Source organism: Meleagris gallopavo, chromosome 1 (assembly GCF_905368555.1).
Source record: "Meleagris gallopavo chromosome 1, MGAL_WU_HG_1.1, whole genome shotgun sequence".
NCBI lineage: Eukaryota > Metazoa > Chordata > Aves > Galliformes > Phasianidae > Meleagris > Meleagris gallopavo.
This window is the reverse complement of record NC_139404.1, coordinates 120,635,244-120,658,214: the sequence shown is the minus strand read 5'-3', so window position 1 is coordinate 120,658,214 and position 22,971 is coordinate 120,635,244. Positions and strand designations below refer to the sequence as shown.

The 22,971-nt window shown below is 48.5% G+C and overlaps 1 protein-coding gene across 1 annotated transcript; it reads left to right on the top strand.

Annotated features, from left to right (window-relative positions):
- Nucleotides 1–207: 207 nt before the first annotated feature.
- On the top strand, nucleotides 208–20,707 carry LOC104917182 (maestro heat-like repeat-containing protein family member 2B). Its single transcript, XM_085224493.1, has 31 exons — nucleotides 208–232; nucleotides 520–641; nucleotides 782–904; nucleotides 1,039–1,204; nucleotides 1,360–1,458; nucleotides 1,607–1,758; nucleotides 2,097–2,240; nucleotides 2,770–2,862; nucleotides 3,148–3,217; nucleotides 3,333–3,446; nucleotides 3,532–3,605; nucleotides 3,938–4,057; nucleotides 4,203–4,310; nucleotides 4,495–4,654; nucleotides 4,782–4,822; nucleotides 4,999–5,140; nucleotides 5,545–5,597; nucleotides 5,929–6,036; nucleotides 6,317–6,436; nucleotides 6,597–6,719; nucleotides 6,833–6,988; nucleotides 7,210–7,332; nucleotides 7,641–7,720; nucleotides 8,128–8,263; nucleotides 8,378–8,470; nucleotides 8,862–8,957; nucleotides 9,132–9,255; nucleotides 9,445–9,554; nucleotides 10,008–10,160; nucleotides 10,407–10,561; nucleotides 20,662–20,707. The coding sequence occupies exons 1-31, from the start codon at nucleotides 208–210 to the stop codon at nucleotides 20,705–20,707; spliced, it is 3,429 nt and encodes a 1,142-aa protein (XP_085080619.1).
- The last annotated feature ends 2,264 nt before the right edge of the window (nucleotides 20,708–22,971 follow it).

The following is a 22,971-nucleotide window of genomic DNA, read 5'->3' as shown; positions in this document are numbered from 1 at the left end:
TGTGGCCTGCGAGGTTGCCCTGCATGCTGCCTGGTCCCCAGCCCGGGGCGCGTCATTCTCTGTGAGGTGACACTGCGGTGTGATGTCACAGTGGTACCTCATACACCCTTGTGGCAGCGGTGGGAGCGGTGGCTCAGTCCGCTTGTGGGACCTGCAGGAAGTGGAACCAGAGAGAGCGTTGTGTCTGTCTGGAGATATCCTGCTGTGATGGAGCGTCTGAGAGCCCTTCGAGGTGAGGTCCCTCCACCTCTCTGGACACCGTGACGCTGCCCGAGCACATGTGTGCCTCCAGTGTCTGTTTAGGACGTGCCAGCAGCACTGTCCTTGCTCTGCTGAGTGCAGCTGCCCACCATGGTTTCCCCAGTACCCCAGCAAAGGGAAAGCTCCCTCCCCTGTCCCCGCCAACCACATGCAGGCCCGTGCTGTGGGGCTGGAGGAGCGTTCCTCCCAGAGCTGGCCAGATGCTCGGCCCTGGCTCCAAGCAACACCAGCAGCAGCTGCTCTGCTCTTTCCTTCCAGGTCTCTTTGCTTGTGTGGGCTGCATGCCCAGGCGTACGCGTCGCAGGGAGAGAAGCAGGGTGTCAAGCCCTGTCCCTACCTGCGCCGTGACTTTGCTGCTGCAGTGCCTGCAAGATCGGGAGGTGAGTTGGGGACATCCAACCATCAATCCTTGCCCTCCTGGCCCAGTGCCACGGTCCCGTGGGTGCCAGGCCCCGGCAGCACATCCACACAGCGATGGGTGGCAGAGGGCAAAGCGAGCGTGACTGATCCTTGTCCCCAGGGTGACCGAGCGCAGGCGTACTGTGAGCTGGAGAGCGCCCTGTGGGAAGACGACAGCCGCCTGCCGTGCGGAGTGGTGAACCGGCTGCTGGCAGAGGTGTCCCAGGACCTGACGGCAGCCCAGGTGAGGGTCACTGCCAAAGGCAAAAGGAGCCGCCTGCCCACGCTAGTGTTCTACTGGTGGATGGTGGTGGCTTAGCCCTTCCAAGGGCCTCAGGCAATCTCCTGTGCCGCGTGTCACCAGAGACTCTTTTTCAGGGCGTAACCAGCAATGTGAGGACAGCTGCCAGCAATGTCCTGGTGGCTCTGGCCCGGACACACTTCACCTTGGTGATGGCCGAGCTCCAGAGCCACCTGAAGGCCACGGGGGACATGTCCAAGGAGTTTGTTCTCATCACCCTGAGCAAACTCTTCAGCACCTATGGTAGAGTGCCCTCAGCCTCCTGACATCTCTAACAACTGGGAAAGGGGTCTCTCCCCTCCACGCGTGATCTGCGTTGAGCTGGGGGATGCAGGGCTGTAGCCCCTCCTCCCTCACTGCCGGGACTCTGACTGTGGCCCTCTGCTTCCTCTCTGCAGCTCCACAGTGCATCCCCTTTGTGTGGCTGACGCTGGCCGGCCTGCGCAGTGTGGTGGGCCAGGTGAGGAGTGGCCAGATCCTGCGCATCGCTTGTGCTGGTGAGTGCCGGCCCCAGAGCAGGGGGCCTCGGGACAGCCCTTGCACCTCGCCCTGCTGCAGACTCTCACAGGCTCCCTTTTCTCTCACTCTCTTTTATTTAAAAAATATATATATATTATTTTTTTATTATTATTTTGTTTTTTTCAGTTGTGAAACAGTGGCTGGACGGAGTCAAGATGAACTTGTCCACTGGAACCCAGTGCCCCTGGCCTGCCATGGAGAAAGAGCGAATTTATGAGAACATTCACGAGCTGCTCTTCTGTGTGGTGTGGAACTGGCAGGACTGCCAGGAGGAGGAGGTGAGCATTGCTGCACTCCCAGCCCAAGATGGCAGCAGGGGCACCCATGTCGGCAGCTCTGTCTGTGCCCAGCAGGCTGAGAGCCGAGGGGTGATGAGAGGGAGTGGGCTGGCCCTGCAAAGGGCCCTGAACTGGCTCTGTGCCGGGAAGCAGCCGCATGTCGCAGCACTGTGGCAGGAAGAGCTGGGGATGAGGCTATGGGGAAAACCTGCCTGCCCTCCAGAGCGAGCCCATCTCCTGCTGAGCGTGAGGGTGTGGGGAAGGGAAAGAGAAAGCCCTCTCTGTAGAAAGGGCAGACCTTCAGTCTTTGATGCCCGGTCTCTGCCATTCCTTTCCAGGACAAACAGGCCATCCTTGGGGCTATGGCTGCCATGCTGGATGTTCTCCTGCAAGAGGAGCTGCACCGAGAGCACGTCTGGGAGCAGCTCCTCTGGCTTGTGCACCCATGTCAGGAGATCCAAGACACCTGCAGGGTGGCCAAGGTGAGACGTTGTGCATGGCTCAGGGTGGACATGGGGCCTGTGCAAGTGCCACGAGGGGTCAGGGGGATGCAGGGAGGAAGTGGGGAGCTCTTGGAGAAAGATGAAACAGGTGTTCAAGGGAGGTCTGAGGCTTCCTGAGCTCTTCAGTCAAAGAAGGAAAAACCCGGACAGGAGCCAGAGGGGAGCCAAGAGTCACTGGGGCTCATCTCCTGGGGATGGGAGGCCCCAGCACTACCACTGTGGGGCTCTGAGTGCCTGAGGAGCTCTGTGCTAACAACTGGGAGGACCACATCCAGTTGCATCTGATGGGGGAGAAGTGGGCTGCTGGGTGGGAAATGCCTGCAAATGGTGCCCAAACACGGCTCGATTGAGAGCAGAGACTCTCTTGGTGCTGCTGGGAGGTGGGGGGATAAACAAGAATGCCTAGCAGGAGCTTTTCCCTGCAGAGAAACAATTGGGAAACAGTTTCTCCACTCCCAAGTGGCTAGATGTGGCTTCATCCCTTTCTTCCTCTCCTGGTCTCTCACAGAGCCTCACTCTCTTCCTGGAGGCCTTAGAGGGCACTGAGTCTGTCATCCCAAGGGACAAGTTTCTGGACATCACCAGTGCTGTGTTCTACCAGGTAGGGGAGCCTATCCTTGTGCCCACAGCAGTTTCCCTCTTGGCTAAGTCTCAGAAGGACTGCAAAGCTCTGAGCCCCTAGATAAGGCAGCTCAGCCTTAGTTCCTTGCATGCTCAAGGCTGCTCCAGAACTGTGCGTGTACCCCCGGGGATGCTGCAGGGTGGGCTGGGTTTTGTCTGCCTGTCCTCTTCCTGAGATTGCCCAGGGAGATGAGAGCAGGCAGCACAGTGTCTTTTCTGTCCTCAGTGCTGATGTGATTTTCTCAAATGGACCTTGTTCCCACAGCTCTATGACGACAGCAAGCAGCACAGCGAGGCTGATCGTGCACAGCTGACCCACTGCATCATGCTGCAGGGTAAGGAGAGGAGCTTTGGCAATGCTTGGCGGTGCCCTGGCCAAAACCTCTCTCACAAACCTCAGGAATGGGCGTGAGTTTCTTGCTAACACAGCGTGGGATTTCCTCCCTGCAGCCCGGATCTGCCCAGAAGAAATGATCCTGTTTTTGCAGTCACAGCTGGGAGATGACTGGGAGGCTGGATGCGTGGCAGCCCTGGGTCTGCTGGGTACTCTGGCTCGCTCTGATGGTCAGTACCACTGGTTGGGACTTCCAGGGATCCCTTCTGCCATCTGGGTTGTGGCTCCGCTCATGTTTCTGCGCATCTCTTGCAGAGCCCATGATGACAGAGAAGCTGCCCCAAGTTGTCAAGGCTGTGCAGCGTCTGTGCAGCGACCCCAGGATCCGGGTGAGCTGGTTTGGGAAAAGAAAGCGTTGTCGGGGTGGTGATGCTGCTGTCAGCGTGGGCAGGGCTGAGGTGATCAGGGAGGTGCTGGGGCATTGACCACACGGTCACGATGTCTCCTGTGGGGAGAGCAGGCAGAGTGGAGTGGGCAGGTCCCTGTGTTGTGCATGGAAAGCGCACAGTCTGGTGCTAAGGCCTGGCCCTCACCTCAGGAGCCAGGGCTCCTCCTCTGCCCTTGTTGTCTCTGCTCGTGCCCAAAAGGCTGCCCCAACAAGCAGGTGGCTTTCCTTTGCCTTCTGACCAGGAAAATCACACCCACAATTGACCCCTTGCAGGTGAGGATGGCTATTCTGTACTTCATCAAGGATCTGCTCAGTTCCAACACCCGGAGCTGCTCAGCTTGGGATGTGGTGGGGCACATCTTCAGTGAGTTCAGCCGCACCACGGAAAGAAGGGTAAGGACAGTGGGCAACATCTTCTTTGGGAAGACCTGTGCTGCTCAGAGGGTGGCACAGAAGCACCACTGGGGCCACACCTGAGCCTCCCGAGAGGCTCCTGAGAACTGAGCGTAACCAGCGTTTCCACACCACTGTTGTGCAGGCAGCCGGAGACCTTTCTGCTGAGGAAGCCCAGGAAGAAGGAGCTCTCCAGGCACTGTGCATGGACATCCTGGGGTCACTGGACTTCTCTGTGAGAGGGATGTCCAAAGTAAGTCACACTCTGCCCTGCTGCTGCTCCTTGCCTTCGCACCCGGTGTTCCTCGTCCCACCACCCCAGGTCTCTCCTCCAACGTGCTCTGAAGCACACAAGACTCGGGGAAGTTCACAGAATCCTCTTCATCTCTGAGCGGAGGCAGGAATGCTGACATGCTCAACTGCCTCGTTCCCTACAGCTCCTGTGGCCACGGCTGCTGTTGTTCGTGGTGCCAGCCCAATACACCGGCATGCTGATCCCGGTCTCCCGCTGTGTCCGAGCCCTGTCCCAGAGAGAGGATCTGACAGGACGGCAAATAGAAGATCTGGATCCCCATTTTGTCAGCACCATGTTTCAAGGTAGGAGCACGAAGTCCCCCAGTGAGCTTTGTTGACCTGTGGTAGCACCCAGAAGGGACAGTGGAGGTGCGTGTGGCTGGGCACAGAGTGTCTTGGAGTCTTACTCAGCACTTTTGTCTCCTCGCAGGCCCACTGCTGACTCCCCAGACACTGCTGGTGCGCTTATTGGTGAGTAGATGCTCCAGAGACCAGTGTCACAAGCCCTCAGGAGGAAGCAGCATGGCCATGGGCAAAGCTGTTGGCTGCTCCTTGACTGCTAGGGCAGAGCCAAGCTGCTTCCATCCTGGGGAGAAGCCGCTGCTCTTGCTGCAGAAGTGACCCTGCTTCTCCTTGCTCTCCTTCAGGTGGTGGCAGGCAGCCCTGTTGCAGGCAGCGAACTCCAAGCCGCTGCCTTACTGCTGATGCAAAACCTGCACAGCAGGTTCCACAGAGCTGTGGGGGCCATGTGGGCTACTGAGATCCCCCTGCTGCTGCAGTGTCTTGAAGGTAAAGTGCTGGCGGGTAGGGAGAGGCGGAGGCAGGGAAGGGGGGAAGCGAAAATGCATCTCTGCAGTGTGGCAGAGGGAAAGCATTTCCTGCAGCCCAGTGCTTGCTCTGCTGCTGTTCCCATTCCAGGGAGACAGCACTGAGGCATGGGGACCTTTTCCCCTGGGGATCTGCCCATTCCAGGACACAGATGGGCCCTTCACGTGCCCTCAGAAAGCAGTCTTGGAGCAGTTAGTTCCGTGTTCCTGCAGGGACAGTGTTTGTGGGGAGGGACAGGTCATTGTGGAGGGGGTGTGGGTCCCAGCTTGGCAGTGTCAAGTGCCAAGGCCAAGCCAGGTTTGCAGCAGCTGTTCTTCTGTGCCTTGATCCCAAGTAAGGGTCTTTTTCTTCCTGTTGCTGTGCAGGGAAAGGGGAGAGCTTCCTGGACTCTGCAGAGTTTGAGTGCCGTCTGCTAAAGGTACAGCATTGCCAAGAGGCGCGGTGCAGAGAAGTGCTTGCCTGCCCCAAGTAGCCCCGCTCCCATATGAGCCACCGCGGGACAGAAACAGCTTCTCAAACGCTGCTGTGGAGTGGCTGCACGCCTTTATGGCGCTGCCTCTTCCGCTCTGTCCCAAGTCCAAGGGGTGCCTTAGGAGAAGAGCGGCAGGCGGCTTTAATGGAGGGAATGCTGGGGGAGCTGGGAGAGGGACTGTTCTTCCAGGCACCACTCCCCAGAAGGCTGCAGCAACTTGCGAGTGAGGGAACAGGCAAAGGGCAAGGGAACATTGTCTTCTCCTGTTCTCCAACAGTTCCTGAGGGCGTCAGTAGACACCACAGAGGATGAGGCCTGGACCGAGGCCCTGAGCTGCGAGCTGAGCCGGTGGCTGAGCAGCTCTGCCAGCAGCTCTGGAGAAAAAGTGAGTTCCCCCGGCTCTACCCAGCGGTGCAGCTGCAGGTGTCCAACTGGGGCTGGGCTGCGGCTGGTGCTCTGCCCACGCGGGATGCTGATGCTGCTTCCCCAGTCTGTGCCCCCCAGAGGACCTTTCCCTGCAATCTGCTCAGGGATGGCTAAAGCTTGGCCCTGCAGCTGCTCTCAGAGACTCCCAGGGAGCGTGAGTCCTTCCCTCCTGGCCCTTCACCAGCAGGTCAGGCTGCTGCCACATCTCAGCTTCTTCCTTTCCTTCCTTTCCCATGCAGTCTTTCCTGTACAAGGCTCTGGGGACAGTGCTGGGAGCCTGTAGGAGAGTCCTCCACATCCAGGAGAAGCTGCTGCAGCACCTGGAGGAAGCAAATGCAGAGGAGCCATGTGAGGCCCAGGTGAGCTCTCCTCTCCTCCAGCTCTCCGCTCTGTCCCTGGGGCAGAGGGCTTCTCTTGGCCCTGCTCCGGGCCTTTCCATCTCCTCACTGCTGCCATTTTCCTCAGGAGAGGACCTGTAGGTTCAGGCCTGTGCCAACTGCGCCTTGTTCTTTTGTGCAGGGAATCATCTCTCTTCTCAGCCATGCTGCTGAGAGCAACTTCCAGACAGTCCTGGCCACGCTCACCATGTTTGCGTCCAGGCTGTGCAAAGGCCATAATGCAAGGATTTCCAGGCGCAAGAAGGTAAAGCGTTATGGGTTTCCATCTTGGCATTCTTCTGCCTTATTTTCACAGCAGCTCCTGCCTTGGGAGCTCAGGTGCATCACGAGTGTCTCAAGGCATTTCTTCCCACACAGATGGAGCTGGACAGCACGAGAGCTCACGCCACACGCAGCGCTCTCATGCTTGCCCACGGCAGCTTGGCACTGCGTGCCTCCAAGGAACAGCTGCTCGCCCACCTGGAGGGAGACATCGTGGGCAACATCCTGATGCTCTACAGCTGCAGCTGCCGGGTGAGAGCTCAAAGCGTGCCAGGGTGTCTGAGCGCCCAGATGCAGCCCCTCCACATGGGGGGATGCTGAGATGGGCCTTCCCTTTCCAAAGGTCCCTTGGGGAATGCTTTGTGCCCAGATGCAGATCCAAGCCCTTCCCTTAGCATTGCTGCCACATGTCCCCCTTGCAGCCCTTGGCCCTTCCCACAGTTCAAAGACTGTTCTTCTCTCTTGGGCCTCAGGACTTGCAGAACAACCTTGCGCTGGTGCAGAGCATCACCGACATCAGTTCTGCCTTCCAAGGTGCGGGTGATTCTGCGTGCTTTAACCCCACCTTGAAGGGAAAGCTTCTGGAGATCCTGATGGTGAGTGTCTAGAGACAGGACTGTGTGCAGATGAGTTCTGAGCTGTGCCACGAGGCTCACTTCCCTCGGGGCATACAGGTCTCCATCAGCCACACGTCTCCAGCTGGAGGGGACCTTGGGTGCTGGCAGGCAGTGGCTGGGCAGTGGGCTAGGTGCCATCTCAACCAGCTGTTGAGCTGCTGCATCCTGCAGCACTTCCATGGGAATTGTGGGAGTGATGGTACCGGTGTGGCAGTTGTGTCTGCCTCCGGGTCAGGCGGAACAGCTCTCATGTACCCACCTTGACAGTGTCTCTCTGGGATTTGCAGGACCTGCTGAAGAAGTATTATTCGGGCATCCCTGTCTCTCCAGTGCCTCTCAAGGTGGTTCTGGCCCTGGAGCAGTTGAGGTAAGGACTGAGGTTACAAGGCAGGATGGTGGTCCCCATTTTGGGTAGCTCCTGAAGGCCTGGAGGGGGCAGGGGGTGAGGAGCCTCATCTACAGCAGAGATGACTGGGCTGTTGTGCCTGGCAAAGCTGAGGTTCTGGGCAGGGAGAAAGGCCTTGGTGCTATTGTATCCTGGCAGGGAAGAGAAGGGAGAGTTGATGTCTCCTTCCTTTCAGAGCGGGAGGTGGTTCACTGCTGCCAGGGAGGAGGTGGGCACTGCTGGAACTGAAGACAGTGCTCAGCAGTATGAGCTGGGGGTATTGGCTTTGTAGCTGTCAATTAGGAGAAACTCACTTGTTGTCTGAACCCGTCTGGAGAGTACTGGTAAAGGCCCTTTCTGATTTCTCTTCCTTTTTTTCCTCCTGTCAGCAAGCTGAAGCCCTCTTTTGAAAGCAAGGACATGGATGAGATGTTGGTCCTGTGCTGCAAAAACATTGTGACACACCCTTCAGCAGAGGTGATGCTGAAGATCAGGAAGTCACAGCAAGCAGCTCAGTACCTGCAGGTAACCTGCCGTAACTTTCCCGGCCTCCTCTCGGTCAAACCCTACCTCAGCACACACAACCTATGCTCTGGCAGCAGCCGTCATGCTATACCTCACTTCCCTCTTCTGTTTCAGCTTCAGCAAACATCACTGAAAGCTCTGGGCCGGCTCATGGCAGTTCTGCTGGAGACAGAGCCCACCGGCGGCTTCTTTCAGAACATAGTCCATGTGAGTATGTGTGGGGCAAGGGAGAAAGCATGGTGCCTGTCAGTAGTGGAGGCAGAGATCTGGGGACTGAGAGGATGACCAGAGGGGGAGAAATCTCCTGCTAACGTGCCAGCTCACTGCGAGCTCAGAAATGGGCAGAGAAATGGGCCCTGCAGGGGGAAAGGCAAGAGGCAGCCCCTGGCAGGCCACAGCCGAGGAAAGGCTCCTGGGTTAGGAGGCAGGAGTGACTGCAGAGAGTGGGAGCAGCAGTGCCGGTGCTCAAGGAGGGGGGAGGCCACATGGAGCAACAGGACAGACCTTGAGGGAAAGTGCTGGGAAAGGAGGAATAGGAAGAGGGGTGGCAGGAAGGGAAAGAAAAGATGTCCTCATTGAGACAGATGCTCTCCCCCAGGTCCTGCGGAGATCAATGATATCTAAGAATGTGTGGGAGCGCAAGAGGGCCCTGCAGACCTGCTCCCAGCTTCTATCTGTTTGTGAAGAGCTTCAAGTGAGTAAAGAGCCCCACCGCATGCCCCCTGCTCCCTCCCCAGTGCCCCTGAGCTGGAAGGCAAGCTCCACCCAGCTGTGCATGCTGTGTCATGGCATGGGGAAGGCACAGGCAGGAAAAGCTAGGGAGAGCTGGGGCCGTCTACAGCTTTGTTCCTGCCTCTCACCCCTGCAGAGAGGAGATGTCTGCGAGCACTTTGGCTCCTTGGTGGGATTGCTTGCGCCTCTGACGTGCGACCCCATGCCTGCATCCCGCCAGTTGGCTGTCACCTGTCTGAGCTCCCTTCTCCGAATCCAAGGTGAGTAGAGCAGGTGTGCTCCTGCCCTCTTCCCTCCTTTATAGCACTACCATGGGCCCTGTTTACAGGAGGGAGAGGCACCGTGCACAGCTCTCTTCTTGTCCCCACCCTGTCCTCTGTCTCTCCCCCGTGGAAAGCAGTTCCATTTCCAGAAGCATGACTTCCCTTTTCTCTCTGTGCTCTTTCCAGACAAAGCAGCCAACAGAGTCATTGAGACAAGAGACCTTGGGAGCCTGTGTGAGGGGCTGCATGCCTGCAGCACTGTCTCTCAGCTCCAGACCACATCCAAAATGGCAAGAGTAAGTGGACCCAAAAATGGGTGGTGAGATCTCACTGTGTAGGCTTCTGCACGACCCTATACTGCTCTCAGCCTTTCACACTTCTTCCAAAATGAGCTGTCACCCTGAGACTGCTTTTCTCAGCAAGTAGCAGGAGGCTCTGAGCTATGTCTGGCCTTCAGTGCAAGGAGCTGACGCCATGATGTGCATTTGTGTGTGTGTGTGTGTGCATGTGTGACTGTGGCTGCTGGGAGGTAAGCTTTGCATGTAAGCAAACACCATGGATGCAGAAGCTGAGAGAAGGCTCAACCGCCTTCCATATAAATAGCAGGGTACAGACAGCAGGAGCGTTGTGATTGCCGCCTGGATGACCAGCAAGCCACTGAACTAAGAATGCCCTCAAGACTGCTTTCTGTTTTGAAGAGCTGCCGCAGAGCAGTGATGGGATCTCTCCTGCTTCTCATTTCTCTGCAGATCGTGTGCAGAAACTTCCCCGTCGAACGCATCGTCGACTTCATGATGGCCATCAAGGAGACCATCCGGACAGCCAAAGGAGTGCGCGTGCGTGCTGCTGGGAAGTGGATGACCACCTTTCTGCAGATGATCAGGAAGGACATCTGTTGGAACGTAAGAGACTTTCTTCTACGTGTCTTGTTTTTTTTCCTGGCTGTTGCACTATGCCTTGTGCCGTTTGCCTCTTGTGCTAAAGAAGCACAGCCTGAGCGCAGAGCCAGGGCTTGGACAGGATGGCTGGTTTGAAATTTAGGCTTAGGCCTTGGCAGCATGTCAAGGGAGCAGGCAGTGAATGGCCATGGTTAGGCCCTGCAGAGTCCAGGATGCAGCAAGTCGTTCTTTCTCCCCTTCTTCTTTCAGGTGCCACCGATCCTCTACATCCTGCGCAGCTGCACGTCATCCCCGCAGCAGAGCATGTTCATGCCCTTCCTGTGCCAGGCGGTGGCCATCCTCACCCGCTGTCAGAAGGAGTTTGTGATTGACAACATCTCCCGGCGGCTTGAGCCCACAGACAGGTACTGGCACTCCTGCCTTTGCTGTTGCTGAGGTCACAGTTGTAGCTTGCCTCTGCCAGAGGGATCCAGGGAGGAGGCAGCTTTTGTTTTCCTCTCAAAGTCTGTTGGAGGTGAAAATTACTCAGTCACAACTTGAGACTCTCCTTTTTCTAGTGAGACATGGAGGAGAATAAGAGAGTTTTGCCTTCAACGGTGGAGCCAGTAGAAGAAAAGAAAGGGAAAGAAAGGAAAAGACAAGACAAGACAAGACAAGACGAGAGCAGAAGGAAGAGAAGAGAAGAGAAGAGAAGAGAAGAGAAGAGAAGAGAAGAGAAGAGAAGAGAAGAGAAGAGAAGAGAAGAGAAGAGAAGAGAAGAGAAGAGAAGAGAAGGAGGAAAAGAGAAGAGAAAGAGAAAGAGAAGAGAAGAGAAAGAGAAAGAGAAAGAGAAAGAGAAAGAGAAAGAGAAAGAGAAAGAGAAAGAGAAAGAGAAAGAGAAAGAGAAGAGAAAGGAAAGAGGAAGAGAAAGGAAAGAGGAAGAGAAAGGAAAGAGGAAGAGAAAGGAGAGGAGAAAGAAGGAGAGGAGAGAAGAGGAGAAGAGGAGAGGAGAGGAGAGGAAGAGAAGGAAGAGGAGAGGAGAGGAGAGGAGAGGAGAGGAGAGGAGAGGAGAGGAGAGGAGAGGGAGGAGGGGAAGGAGAAGAGGGGAAGGGGAAGGAAAAGGGGAAGGGGAAGGAAAAGGGGAAGGGGAAGGGGAAGAGAAATGATGAGCTAAAAAGAAATTGTAATATTTATTAAAAATAAATAAAAGAGTGTTTTTTTACCACGGCTTCCATTTTTATAGCTGCTGTCTCTTCTCCATACAAATTACAGAATCCCAGAATCACCGAATGACAGGGATTGGAAGGAACCTGGGAAGCTCATCTAGTCCAATACCTTGCCTTAGCAGGAACTCCTAGATTAGGCCACATGGGAACACATCCAGGCAGGTTTTGAATAATGTCTCCAGAGAAGGAGACCTCACAACCTCTCTGGGCAACCTGTTCCAGTGCTCCATCACCCTTACCATAAACAAGTTCTTCTGCATGTTAGTATGAAACTTCCTATTTACAAGTTCTAGGCCATTACTCCTTGTGCTATTGCTACACACCATCAAGAAGAGCCTGGCCTCACCCATTTGCCTCCCACCTTCCTTTAGATATTTATAAGTATTTACCAGATCCCCTCTCAGTCTCCTTTTCCCCAGGCTGAGCAGAGCGCGGTTACTCAGCCTTTCCTCACATGGGAGGCCCCCAAGCATCCTTGTGGTCGTCCTCTGCTGGACTCCTTCTAGGAGGTCCCTGTCTTTTAACTTAATTGAGGTGCCCAGAACTGGACACAGTAGTGTAAATGTGGCCTCACCAGTGCAGAGTAGAGCGGGAGGATCACCTCCCTCGACGTGCTGGCCATGCTGTTTTGATGCCAACATGCAGTTGGGCGATCCCACATGGGCCATTTTAACTTTCTGTCAGTTTACAAGAAAACTGTTTCAGAGACTGAGATTTTCAGGAACTGCTATATGCTTGCATCCTGTGCAAGAAGGTGGCATTAGTGCCTAATTCACCTAAGTGCGATTTTGGCTTCCTTGAGTATCTTGCTACTACTGCTTTTTAGTTGTTTAGAATAATCTTAGTGTTTGAGGAGATAATGGGTTTTTGGTTGTTATTGTTGTTTAGGAGTTTATTGTTCCCGTGCATCTTATGGCATTTTATGGTATTTCTCAAAGCTTTTAGTCATTATTTTACCATTTTATTTATCGTCATTTATTAATCACTTTGTCATAATTTGATCATACCTATAACTTTTGCTTTTTTATATTATTCTGTAATTGTGAACGTAGTCAGTTTTTCAAGAGAGAAGCAAATTCCTGATGCAGTACACAAAAATGTCCTCTCCCTATCTATCACACATGGCAAGGAAATAATAAATGAGTGAATCAGAACATAGAAGCTGAAGGTTATACTATGACAGGCCTCACATCAAAGTCTAGATTCTGACCACCTGCTTTAGTCACCAAAGTCACGGTTAGTGACTTCACTCCAGAGGTGTCAACAGAGTTTGGGCATCCAAGTTAAGCACCAGCATTCCCTATACAGCCAGTAGAAAGCAGGAGAGTCAGAAAATCAGTTTTGGAAGATTTGAAGTGCTTGAAGAAGTTGCCAGCTTTGCTATTGTCTGTGTACAGAGTGAACAGCAGCAAATTAAATGTATTGCCTCCTTTGTGACATGAAAAATGACGTTTCCATCTGCAAACTGCCTCCTGCCAGTGGCTCCTGCAACACTGTGACTCCTAAGATCTGCCTGGGAATCACTTGAGAGATCTGGGCCATGACAAAGTATGTCTGTGGAGCTGCTCAGCACTCCTGCTCACTATTTGGGCTGTGGGAGAAGCACCATCTTTGCATGGAAGTAAAGAGAAGCATACGAAGAAGAAAGAATGAAATGATATTTTAAGGGTGGGTTAGGGAAATGTTATTTCCTTTAACACGCACCAGTATTTCCATGGGCATCACCAATATTTTCTGGCTGTTAATTTTCCATAAATATATTTTGTGCATTTCTTTGCATCCAGTACAAGCAGATTTATATTTCTATCCAAAACATTCAAGCAATTACAAATTAAATATGAGTGATAGTCACTGAAAGTATCTCTCCGCTATCTTCATCTTTATGATCTTAAAGATTGCAGTGGGGAATTCTTATTTAACGAATGAAAACAACGTCTGAGAGCTGCAGAATGTGAAGTTCTTCTCAATTGCAAGCAGTAAGATAATCGTTGTGCATGAACATGCCTTGGCCCTTCCATACATTCAGGGTTGACAAAATGAATCATCTCCTTTAATTCTTTTGGCTGTTGAAGAAAAGGGATTGAAACATTTTGTTATGTAACATTCAGGAGTAAATGATCACATTTGTAGAGTAGTTTTTGAAGGATGTAGTGTAGGTTAAGGAAATCAGCTAGGTTTTTTTCCTACTAACCTGCAGGCAGAGGGCTACATCCAAATTCTAACATCAGATTCAGGATCAGCAAAAGATACCACCAGTGTTTGCTGCTGCACTAGTGGGATTTTTATGAATGTCGATAATGCGATGCATTCTGTTGCTTCTGCAGAAGCCATCTTCAAATTCATTCACAGAAAAAAAAGTTTCAGTTTTGCTTTTCAGATTTTGTGCTAGAATTATTATCTGCTGTAATGCAAGCTAGCTTGTGTCTGACAAACCATTGCTTTACAGCAGTTAGTGCAGACTTCATTCATTCATGCAAATTGTTTTCTAGCTTTCTAGTAGTTCCATGAAATGCAGATTCTTTTTATATCTTTTCTTCTGGGTGGAATGCAGTTGTGACAGTTATAATTCATACTAACCAACAGCAAATAAATGTTGGCTCATCTGGCTCCATATCATTGTGTTTGCTTTCTATTCTTTGTGTATTGAAGAAATAGTCTCAAGATATTATGCTTACACAGGCAGATTTTATCCCAAAGCAAATGTGGAGGATGAAACCATTTTTACATGCCAAAGAACTGCACACGTAAGAAATACCTAGCTGCGCTGTTTTGTTTTTTCAGTTAGATTTTGTTTGCTCTAAATACATATTTAAGTGTATTGCTTGTGCAATGGTTCTCATGTTTGTACAGAAGCACAGAATTATTTGACTTTAGGGGCACTGTGCACATATAAACTATTGCAGGTTGAAGCGAGATGCAGAATTTGATTTTAATAAAAGAGACCTTTAATCTTCTCAGTTTCAGGCATCCTGGTATGCTTGAAGTACGGATGTCACGTATTCTCAGAAGAGATCACAAGGGAGAAAACGGTCTTTTGTCCACGCTTCAGTCGTTCAGCTTCTTTTCAGAACAAGTAGAACCTGGATTCCAGACCCTCCTTACATCCATATGAATATACATGTATGTGCATAGGCATGTGTGGCAGAGAGTGGCAAGATATCAGCTTCTACTTTGTGGGAGAAGAGTCTGCTTCCTTCTTCATTCCTGGGGACGGTGGGCAGCCTGTATCCATGTTGCTGAAGTCTGAAGAACATGAAGGGACTTGCAAAAAAGATATATATTTCTTGATTGTGTAAGAATGAGCCTTACTGTGAGGCCACTAAACCATCCTGTCTGCTGGAAAATGAAAATGGTTACTGTGTGCAGTAAAGAAGGTCTGTAAGCTTCCTCCTAATATCTAAACTAAATCTCCTTTGTCTTAGTTGAAAACTATCCCCCCTTGTCCTATCACTATCCACCCATGTGAACAGTCCTTCCCCCTCCTTTTTATATGCTCCCTTCTGGAAGAAATGGAAGGGCACAGTGAGGTCTCCTCAGAGCCTTCTCTTCTCCAGCTAAACAATCCCATAGGATTTTCCTCATAGGAGAGGTGTTTGAGCGCTCTGATTGTCTTAGCAGCCCTCCTCTGGACCCAATCCAAGAGCTCTGCATCTTTCTTGTGCTGGGGGCCCCAGGCCTGGATGCAGTACTCCAGATGGGGCCTCAGAAGAGCTGAGTAGGAGGACTACCACCTCTCTTCCCTTGCTGACCTCCCCTTTTGTAATGCAGCCCAGGATATAGTTGGCCTTCCGGGCTGCAAGCGCACGCTGCTGGCTCATGTCCAGCTTCTCATCCACCAGGATCTCCAGAATATTCATAAACATTTATGTGATCCCCCCTCAGCCCTCTTTTCCCCAGGATCACCAGACTCAGGTCCCACCATGTCTCATGTGTGATTGCAATGACATCACACTCCTTTAAGCACACACAGATCCCTAGTTCTCCCTGTTTATTCCCCACATGGCGTGCATTGCTATACAGGCACCGTAGGGAAGCAGAGGGTGCAGGATTCTCTAGAGGGATGTGGGAAGGTTTAAGCCAGGCTTTTGGCAATGTCGTCTTCTCTGAGGAGTCCTCACAAGATCCTACTGGACAACTGGGAGGTTTCTCTCTGCAGTTGACTAAGCAGACAGCATTCCCAGGCCCTTCTCTGTCGCAAGTGACATGCGGAATCAAAGTCTACAACCACAGAGCAGTCAGAAAGCAGGCATGTTCACTCAGTGCTGCGCACCTATGCTGGATGCAGGGGCACATTCCCTCCTAGCCTGCTTACCAGAGGTCAAGAAAGGCACGTGCTTAAAGAGCAAGCTGCTCACACGTGCACTGGATGTCCAAGAAAAGGTTGTTTTATTACAATGAGTCCCCAGAATGATTGACATTTTTCCCCGCCCTGAGTCTCAGTTCTTTTATGCATGCGTGGCATTTCTCCTTGGTCATCTGGTGGTCTTTCTGATGAAGGCTGTCATCTTCCTGGCTGTGTACTCTTTGACCTGGGTCAAGTTGGAGGACGCTTGCCTGGCTCTGGCCAGTCCTCTTATCAGCATCAACTCTGTCCACCAATCCGCTGCTTCTTTGTTAATTCTGTTAACAGAAATACTGTTCTAGCCTGCTGCCTTACATTCCAGAAATAGGGTAGAAACAGGAGACTCGCTGTCCGTACTAACTCTCTAGGTCTGTAGAAAAGCATCTGTTTTTAGCAGTGAAAACCTGGCTTAGCAAAGACAGATCTGTTTTAACCTAACTTATTTACCTCATTTCAGACTGTAAGCCCAAATGACCCCTAACTGATGAATCCCATGCGTTAGGTTTGATGGGTGGAATGGTTAACCTCCTATGGCCATTTCTGAAATGCCACAAATGGCAGAAATCCACAAACTCAAGGTGACTGTACGAGTAATGCTGCCCATGTGGACAGAGAACTAGTGCTAACGTAAAAGAGGTCACCAGAGAGACAGCTCAATCTTATTCTGTACTTTGTTTTAAGAAATGTGCAGTGTGCACTTAAAATGAACGTTGTGGAGACAAAAGTTGGGATCAAAATAGTTGGACATACAATGGGATAAAAATAAAGCACAGATCTTTTGCTGGGTTTGGTTCTCAACTTCCCAAAAAATAAGAATCACATTGCAGAGTCACTAGATCCTCAGAAACTACATAGTTCATTTCAGACCTGCAAAGGTCCTTGGGCTTACCCCAGTAGGCTGCACTGGTTGTTGTTCATCTACAGGAAGAGTGGTATCCAGCTCCTGTGGTTTTAGGGTCCTTTTGTTCCCTTCTTATCTTTGCTTGAATTACTGTGGGTTGACTAGAACTGAGGTCCATAACTGATTTCAAAACAACGAGTTAGTTCTCTTTTTTCAAAAAATGCTATTACACAGCTGCTAAATTATTACAAGAATGTTGACAAAAGTGTTTGAACAGTATTTGTTTTTCCTAGTTACGTAGCGTAGATCAATAGGAGAAGAGATTAATAAAATCATTGATAAATTATTTCACTTACGTAGCAATCAATGTTAATTCTCTTATGGCTGTGTGATACTTGCATCTAAACGAGTGCCAGTGGCCAGACATATCCTTGTCAAGCCATGCCATTCAACTATCATTGGAGTTTCCAAAATTTTCACCACCTTCCTGGCACCTTTATGAGCTTGTCTTCTCCATTACCTGCCAGTATTAGCATTCATTGCATTAAAACATCATTTTATCCCTCCATAAGCAACAGTAGGCAGAAGTATCATTTCTATTACTGATGGTAGTTGACAATCTGCTAGAGCCCTGAAATCACATCAGTTTTGGTTTTTACTGTCTAACTGAAGTAACATGATTTCTTTTTTATTCTCAACCGGAGGAGAAAGTACACCATCAAATGCTGTCTTTCAACAACAAAAAATAAGAGCTCTGCGCATTTTAATTTCTACCCTTAAAGCCTGAGAGTTTGAAATTATCTTTTAGCAGAAGTCAGGTTCTCATTTAGCCAATTACACTTTGAATCAGACTTTTCCTGGGACAAGATCTGGAATATAAAAAGGGATGGCATTGTTTCAGGCTCAGCTGTTTCTGGAATATCCATTTTATGGCAATCCATTCTTTTTCTTGAGCAGTTCTGTGCCTATGGAAGTTAGTTGCTTGTGGCCAGATTGTGAAACCTAGTTCAGTGAAGAGTATTACTAATCTTTTTGACCACTACACAACATGATGAATTTCCTGAAAAATGAAAAAGTTTCTCCAGGAACCACTGAGTAGCTCATAGACTGGGCTGGCTTGCTGCTGTACAATCAGAATTTGTCCTTTATAAATTATAAATTCTCAAACTCTTCACTCACTGCATAAATTGACCATAATTTTTATTTGACTTACAAAGATGTATTATCCAAACTTCTCAAGTATATCATATTTATCAACTCTTTCAGGTGATTTGATTTTTACCAGATAAACAACAATAGGCCATTCTTGTCTTTAAAGGTGTACTGACTTTTTTTTCCTCAGCATGACGCTGACTTTTACAGGATAGAAGTTAATTACCTTCTTGATAAACAGAATTAGTGAAATCACACTCAGACAAGCACAGAATTACCATGCTGAATATGTGGTCTACAAGTGGAGATGCAAATGCCTTTGTTGTCAGGAAAGTCTTTGCTTTGCTGGCTCAGCTTGCAAATGAAATCTCACATCACAAAGTAGTGTTTAGAGTGATTTCTTCTAGCATCTGCTGGGACTTTGTCAGCCACGGTACACACTTGTGAATTTCTTCTAACTTTCCACAGGAAAATGCTCAGTTTGAACAGGAGTTGTTTAGAAATGGCAGTCACACAAGCAGAGGTAGAAAGGTAGGTGCCAATATCAATTCCATTATTTTTGCAACTGGAATGGCATGTCAGTGGCACTTGTAAATCTCTCATATTCAGAGACTGTAGATGAGTTTGAATGGCTGAGTCAAGGAACACGGTTTTCACAGTTCATGCCATCAGTTGAAAAAAGCAGCACTTCTTTTATCAGCTTTCAAAATCTTGTTTTTTAATGTGTGCTGCCAACAAGAAGTGAATACTCTTCAATTTTTCTTCCAACAACTGTCTCTTTTACAAATATACATATACATATATATTTTACAAATATACCATATACAAATTCTCCAGAATTTGTATATGGTGGAATACATTTTGTAGGTTATACAGTCAGTAGACAAGTGAGCATGTCCACCCCTTTTAATTCTCCTTGGTCACCTAGCAGAGAACAATCTTTACAAACCAGTCTTCTGTGTTTTATTGTCAGCAGTTGTGCTGTTACTAAAAATGTATACACACTGCTTTTCAGATCTGTAATTTGGGAGTTCATGCAGTGTGAAGTGTTAACTACAGTGAGTGAGATCTTCATTTTCTAACCCCGTACACAGCCAAGTTAGATTCTATTGCGTAGACAATAGGAAGGATGTTAGGTCTTAATGGTCAAAATAATGCAGATTTTATTTTCCTAGTCGATAGAATTACACAAGAAATAGCCTCACCCGATGCTTTTGGCGGTCCCAGTGGCTTTATATAGGGGTATTTTTACCTATGTTCAGAAGCGTAGATGTGTATGGAGGACTCACAGCATTATGTATGTGAGGGCCTGGACCTGTTTCCAAGCTAGTGCTTGGCAGATCCATGAGATAACAAGAAAGCTGTAGCATGTAGTTCTTATCTGGGGAATATATGGTAGTGGATGTATGTGGATGGCAAGTCTTAAGGCAAAAGTCATTATCTGACCCCTGCATGTCTCTGATCAACATTGGTACTGAAAAAATTGGTACATGTGCTCCTTGCACTTGTAGAGCAGAGAAGTCTGATAATGAGTGAGCGGGAAAACAGCGCAGGCAGAGGGAAAGGGGTGTCTCTAATAAAGGATGAAACTTGCTGGAGGCAGTTTTGGAAACCAGGAATATATCTAATAGTATTCTGGAGGGGGTTAGGATTACTTCCAGCTCATCTGTGACTACAGCTAAGGAGATTATGGAAGCTACCTGTTTTCTACTTTCCGAGTTAATCCCTTTCAGTCAGTCCTGGTATTTCAGTTGGATGTTTACATTGCTGCTGCTTCAACCCTACTTTGTATGTGGGAAAAGTTTCTATATCTACTCTGGATCTAATATATGAATGGCAGGACCTCTCCAAATGACAGTGCACCCCGAGGACAGGGAGGAGCTCAGTGGCTCTGTTTATACTGATAAATAAAGGAAACAGAGACCAACCATGATGTCATAAAATAACTTGCATTCACACTGCTTAGAGTTTGTTCCTCATGAATGAAGTGGCTGTAAACATGCACACCCCGGGTTTCCTTTGGGAAACAGTAAATGCCTATGAGATATTATAAATGTTCTGTATCTGGAGAGGTGGGTTTCAGTTCAAAATGTCTGAAATAGCCTGAAGTCTGGGTTGCAGTTGGATAGAATGGTAATTTTTCAGCATGAAACTGAGGATGTGTCCGGCATGATTTGAAGTATGGCATAAGCTGTGTATTGCAAGGTGAAGGACTTGCTGAAAAAATATTGGAGGATCGTGGAGGAGCCCACACATGGAAAGACTGGAAGAAGGTTCAGGAGTGACAGAGATAAATGACCCCTCAATACTCTCATACCCTCCTCTTGATTTTCCAGACCGTGATTGTCCTTCGTTATGTCCCTTCCCTTTCCCACTGCTAGAGGCATCTTGTACATCCAGTACACATTCATAGGTATTATTCAATTTCTTCTACAGAAGAATTTGAGCTCCATCTGAATTTTCAGCTATGTACTTTTTTTTTTTTTAAAGCCTTTCCTCCAAAGCCCTTGGTAGAGAAGATTGCATCAAAACATTTGTCTTTCTTCCTTCAGCTTTCAAACACTGGCTGTGAATTGATGATAGCAGGATAAGAGGTAGTTGCACTGAATGCTGAACTGACTCACATTCAACACAGTTCCTATTAAAGACCTCAAAGTCAAATGTTTGAATGACCTTTCATCTTCACAAAATGCGAAAATGCGTATAAAGTGTGATCCCCTCCATTAGTGAGCACTGATGAGAACTGTGTTTTCTTTTTTCCCTCTGGGTGTTACTGACATAAAAGCCACACAATTCTAACAAAAAAAAAAAAAAAAAAAAAAAAAAAAAGTTAAAATTGCTTTGGAGACAATGTGACCCCTGGGTTAATCTCAGATGCAAGCAAAACAAATGGGTAAAACTTGCCAGTTTAAAGAAAAGCATTTTGGCTTTCCTCAAATTTGTTATTTTTCTTTTTTCCTGCAGAGGAGTGTTTGCCAAGTTTACTGTGCTCAGATACACCCAGATCTGAAACACTGATCCTAGTCACACATTCATGTAAATTTTAAAACACTTAGATGAGGAGGGAGAGTGAGTGCACTTTTAATCCCAGTACAATCAGCTCTCAGCTGTAAAATTAAGCAGGAAAGAGAGTTATTGGAAGTATATCTTACTTTTAGTACAAGCGTTCTTTTCAATCCAGGACACTTCTAAACAGATTTTAATAGATTTCTTATCAAAATTGTGACAACATTTTAATTAAGCAACATTTGTTTAATCAGTCTCTGAGATTTTTAAACAGATAAAAACCTCTTCAATGAGTATTTTTTTTCTGTCTCAGAAGATCCTTGTTGGTTTCTTTCAAAGATGCAGACCTGACCAGTATGAAGGTAGGAGGCCAGACCTCCCAGCATCTGCAGAGGTGCAGCTTCTTACAGCTGGGGCAGGTCCTGAACCTGCTGTGGGGAACTGCCTGTCACAGCCACATCTCCTCTTTCTATCTCCCTCTGTCTGCTACGGTATTTATGTGTGCAGCATGCTCTCACCTTGAATTTCATACCTATGTAAAGAAAGTCGAAGGAAGCTGCTACCATCCATGGCAGCATTAACACTTGAGACTTTTGATGTGGTGGCAGAGCACCTCGTTTTATACCATTCAGAGAGATGCCCAGTGACTCTAAGAACTACTTCGTAAGCAGAAGAGATACAGCACTGCTATTCCTCCCATATGCAGCCACAGAGAAAAGAAATCATCCAGTTGATAACCAACTAACCCCAGGTACTTCTGCAGTAACGTAAAGCAGTGATGGTGTTGGAAATGGATATATTCACATTAAATACCGGTTCTGGTCTGTTCTCTTTACTTCTCTCTTTTACGGGGAGAAGTGACATTTGATTGTAACATGGTGACACGCTTTGGCTGAAATATCCTGGTTAGTGATTGCTGAAAAAGGGCTGCATGCATTATATTTATCCAGGGACTTTGCTACCCGATACACATAATTAAGAGTTGCAGCGCCAGGCCTTTGGGAGGAAAGTTGGGAGACAAGATGGGAATGCATTTAATAAAGAAGATAAGCTACCAGAAATAGGTTTTTCATCTTGCATAGTACATGAGATTTTTTCCAGAGCGGGCAGTGAAGGACATCATCTCACAGCTCCCTTAGTATTTTTCCCATGTATTGCTTTATATTACACTGAAATAGATTACATTATTTTACATTCTTGTAGGAAATGACATGTTGGATTTCATTTGGCATGGTCCACTGAAAACTGTATCTGATGGATAGCAGATTGCACATTTTCAAAAGGCCTCGAGGTTTTAAGAGGACTGTCGGTATATTCAGATTCAGAAAACAAACTTCTCTTAGTATAATTACAAACACATTAGGATGTCCTGGATCACCTGTTTCCCTTCAATTCTTTGTTTATGTACCATACCTTCTTATTATCATGTTAAAGTTTATATTCCTGCCATGTTTGAAAGGGCTTTAAAGAGATACCATACCAATTAGGACAGTCCAAGATTTCAGCTACCTGGAGTTCTGCTTCAAAGCCCGTCTCCAGACATCATATAACTGGGTTAATAAAACATATTTTCTTCAGCTGCTTGCGTATTTCTTCACAACTAAATCTATGCTATTGCATAGAAAAAGGATTTTTAGACTTTCTTTCCATTTTCCCAGGAAACGCTAGACAAAATCAGATGCAGCTCTTATAAAGTTCTGAAAGAAGAGAAGCACTACAGAACAATTAACGTTCAAACATTGATTACTGGTGTAACAAATCACAGAAAGCAAAGGATTCTTTTCTAAGTTACCTTACGAAAAAAGAAAGCAGAGGTATTGTTTTGAGAACTCTTTCCACAGTGATACAGTGTTTGGATGAACCATACAGAAATAACAACACCTGCATGGCTAATGCGACTTTTCAGTGGGATTTTTCACTTCCTTTATTGTGTCTCTAATTTCTCAAGTGATCATTCCTTGGGTGTGAGCTGACCTAATGGACAATATAAATCACATGATTCTTTGAAAGTAACAACGTGATGCCTTGCAGCCTGTACCAAGTTTTGCCATACGAATATCTATCTGCACACCTGACTCCTGTTACCCAGATGATCTGAATCTACCTCCTCCTCGTGGCTTGCTTTCCTCCTCTCATCTTTTCTTCTGCTTCTGTTTTCTCTCATGAAGCAAAACCCAACGGGAACTTCCATCTTGACCACAGACAGACTACAAACCGGCAGCCTACAGGACAAAAGATTTACAGGAAGACTATGATTACCCATCTATT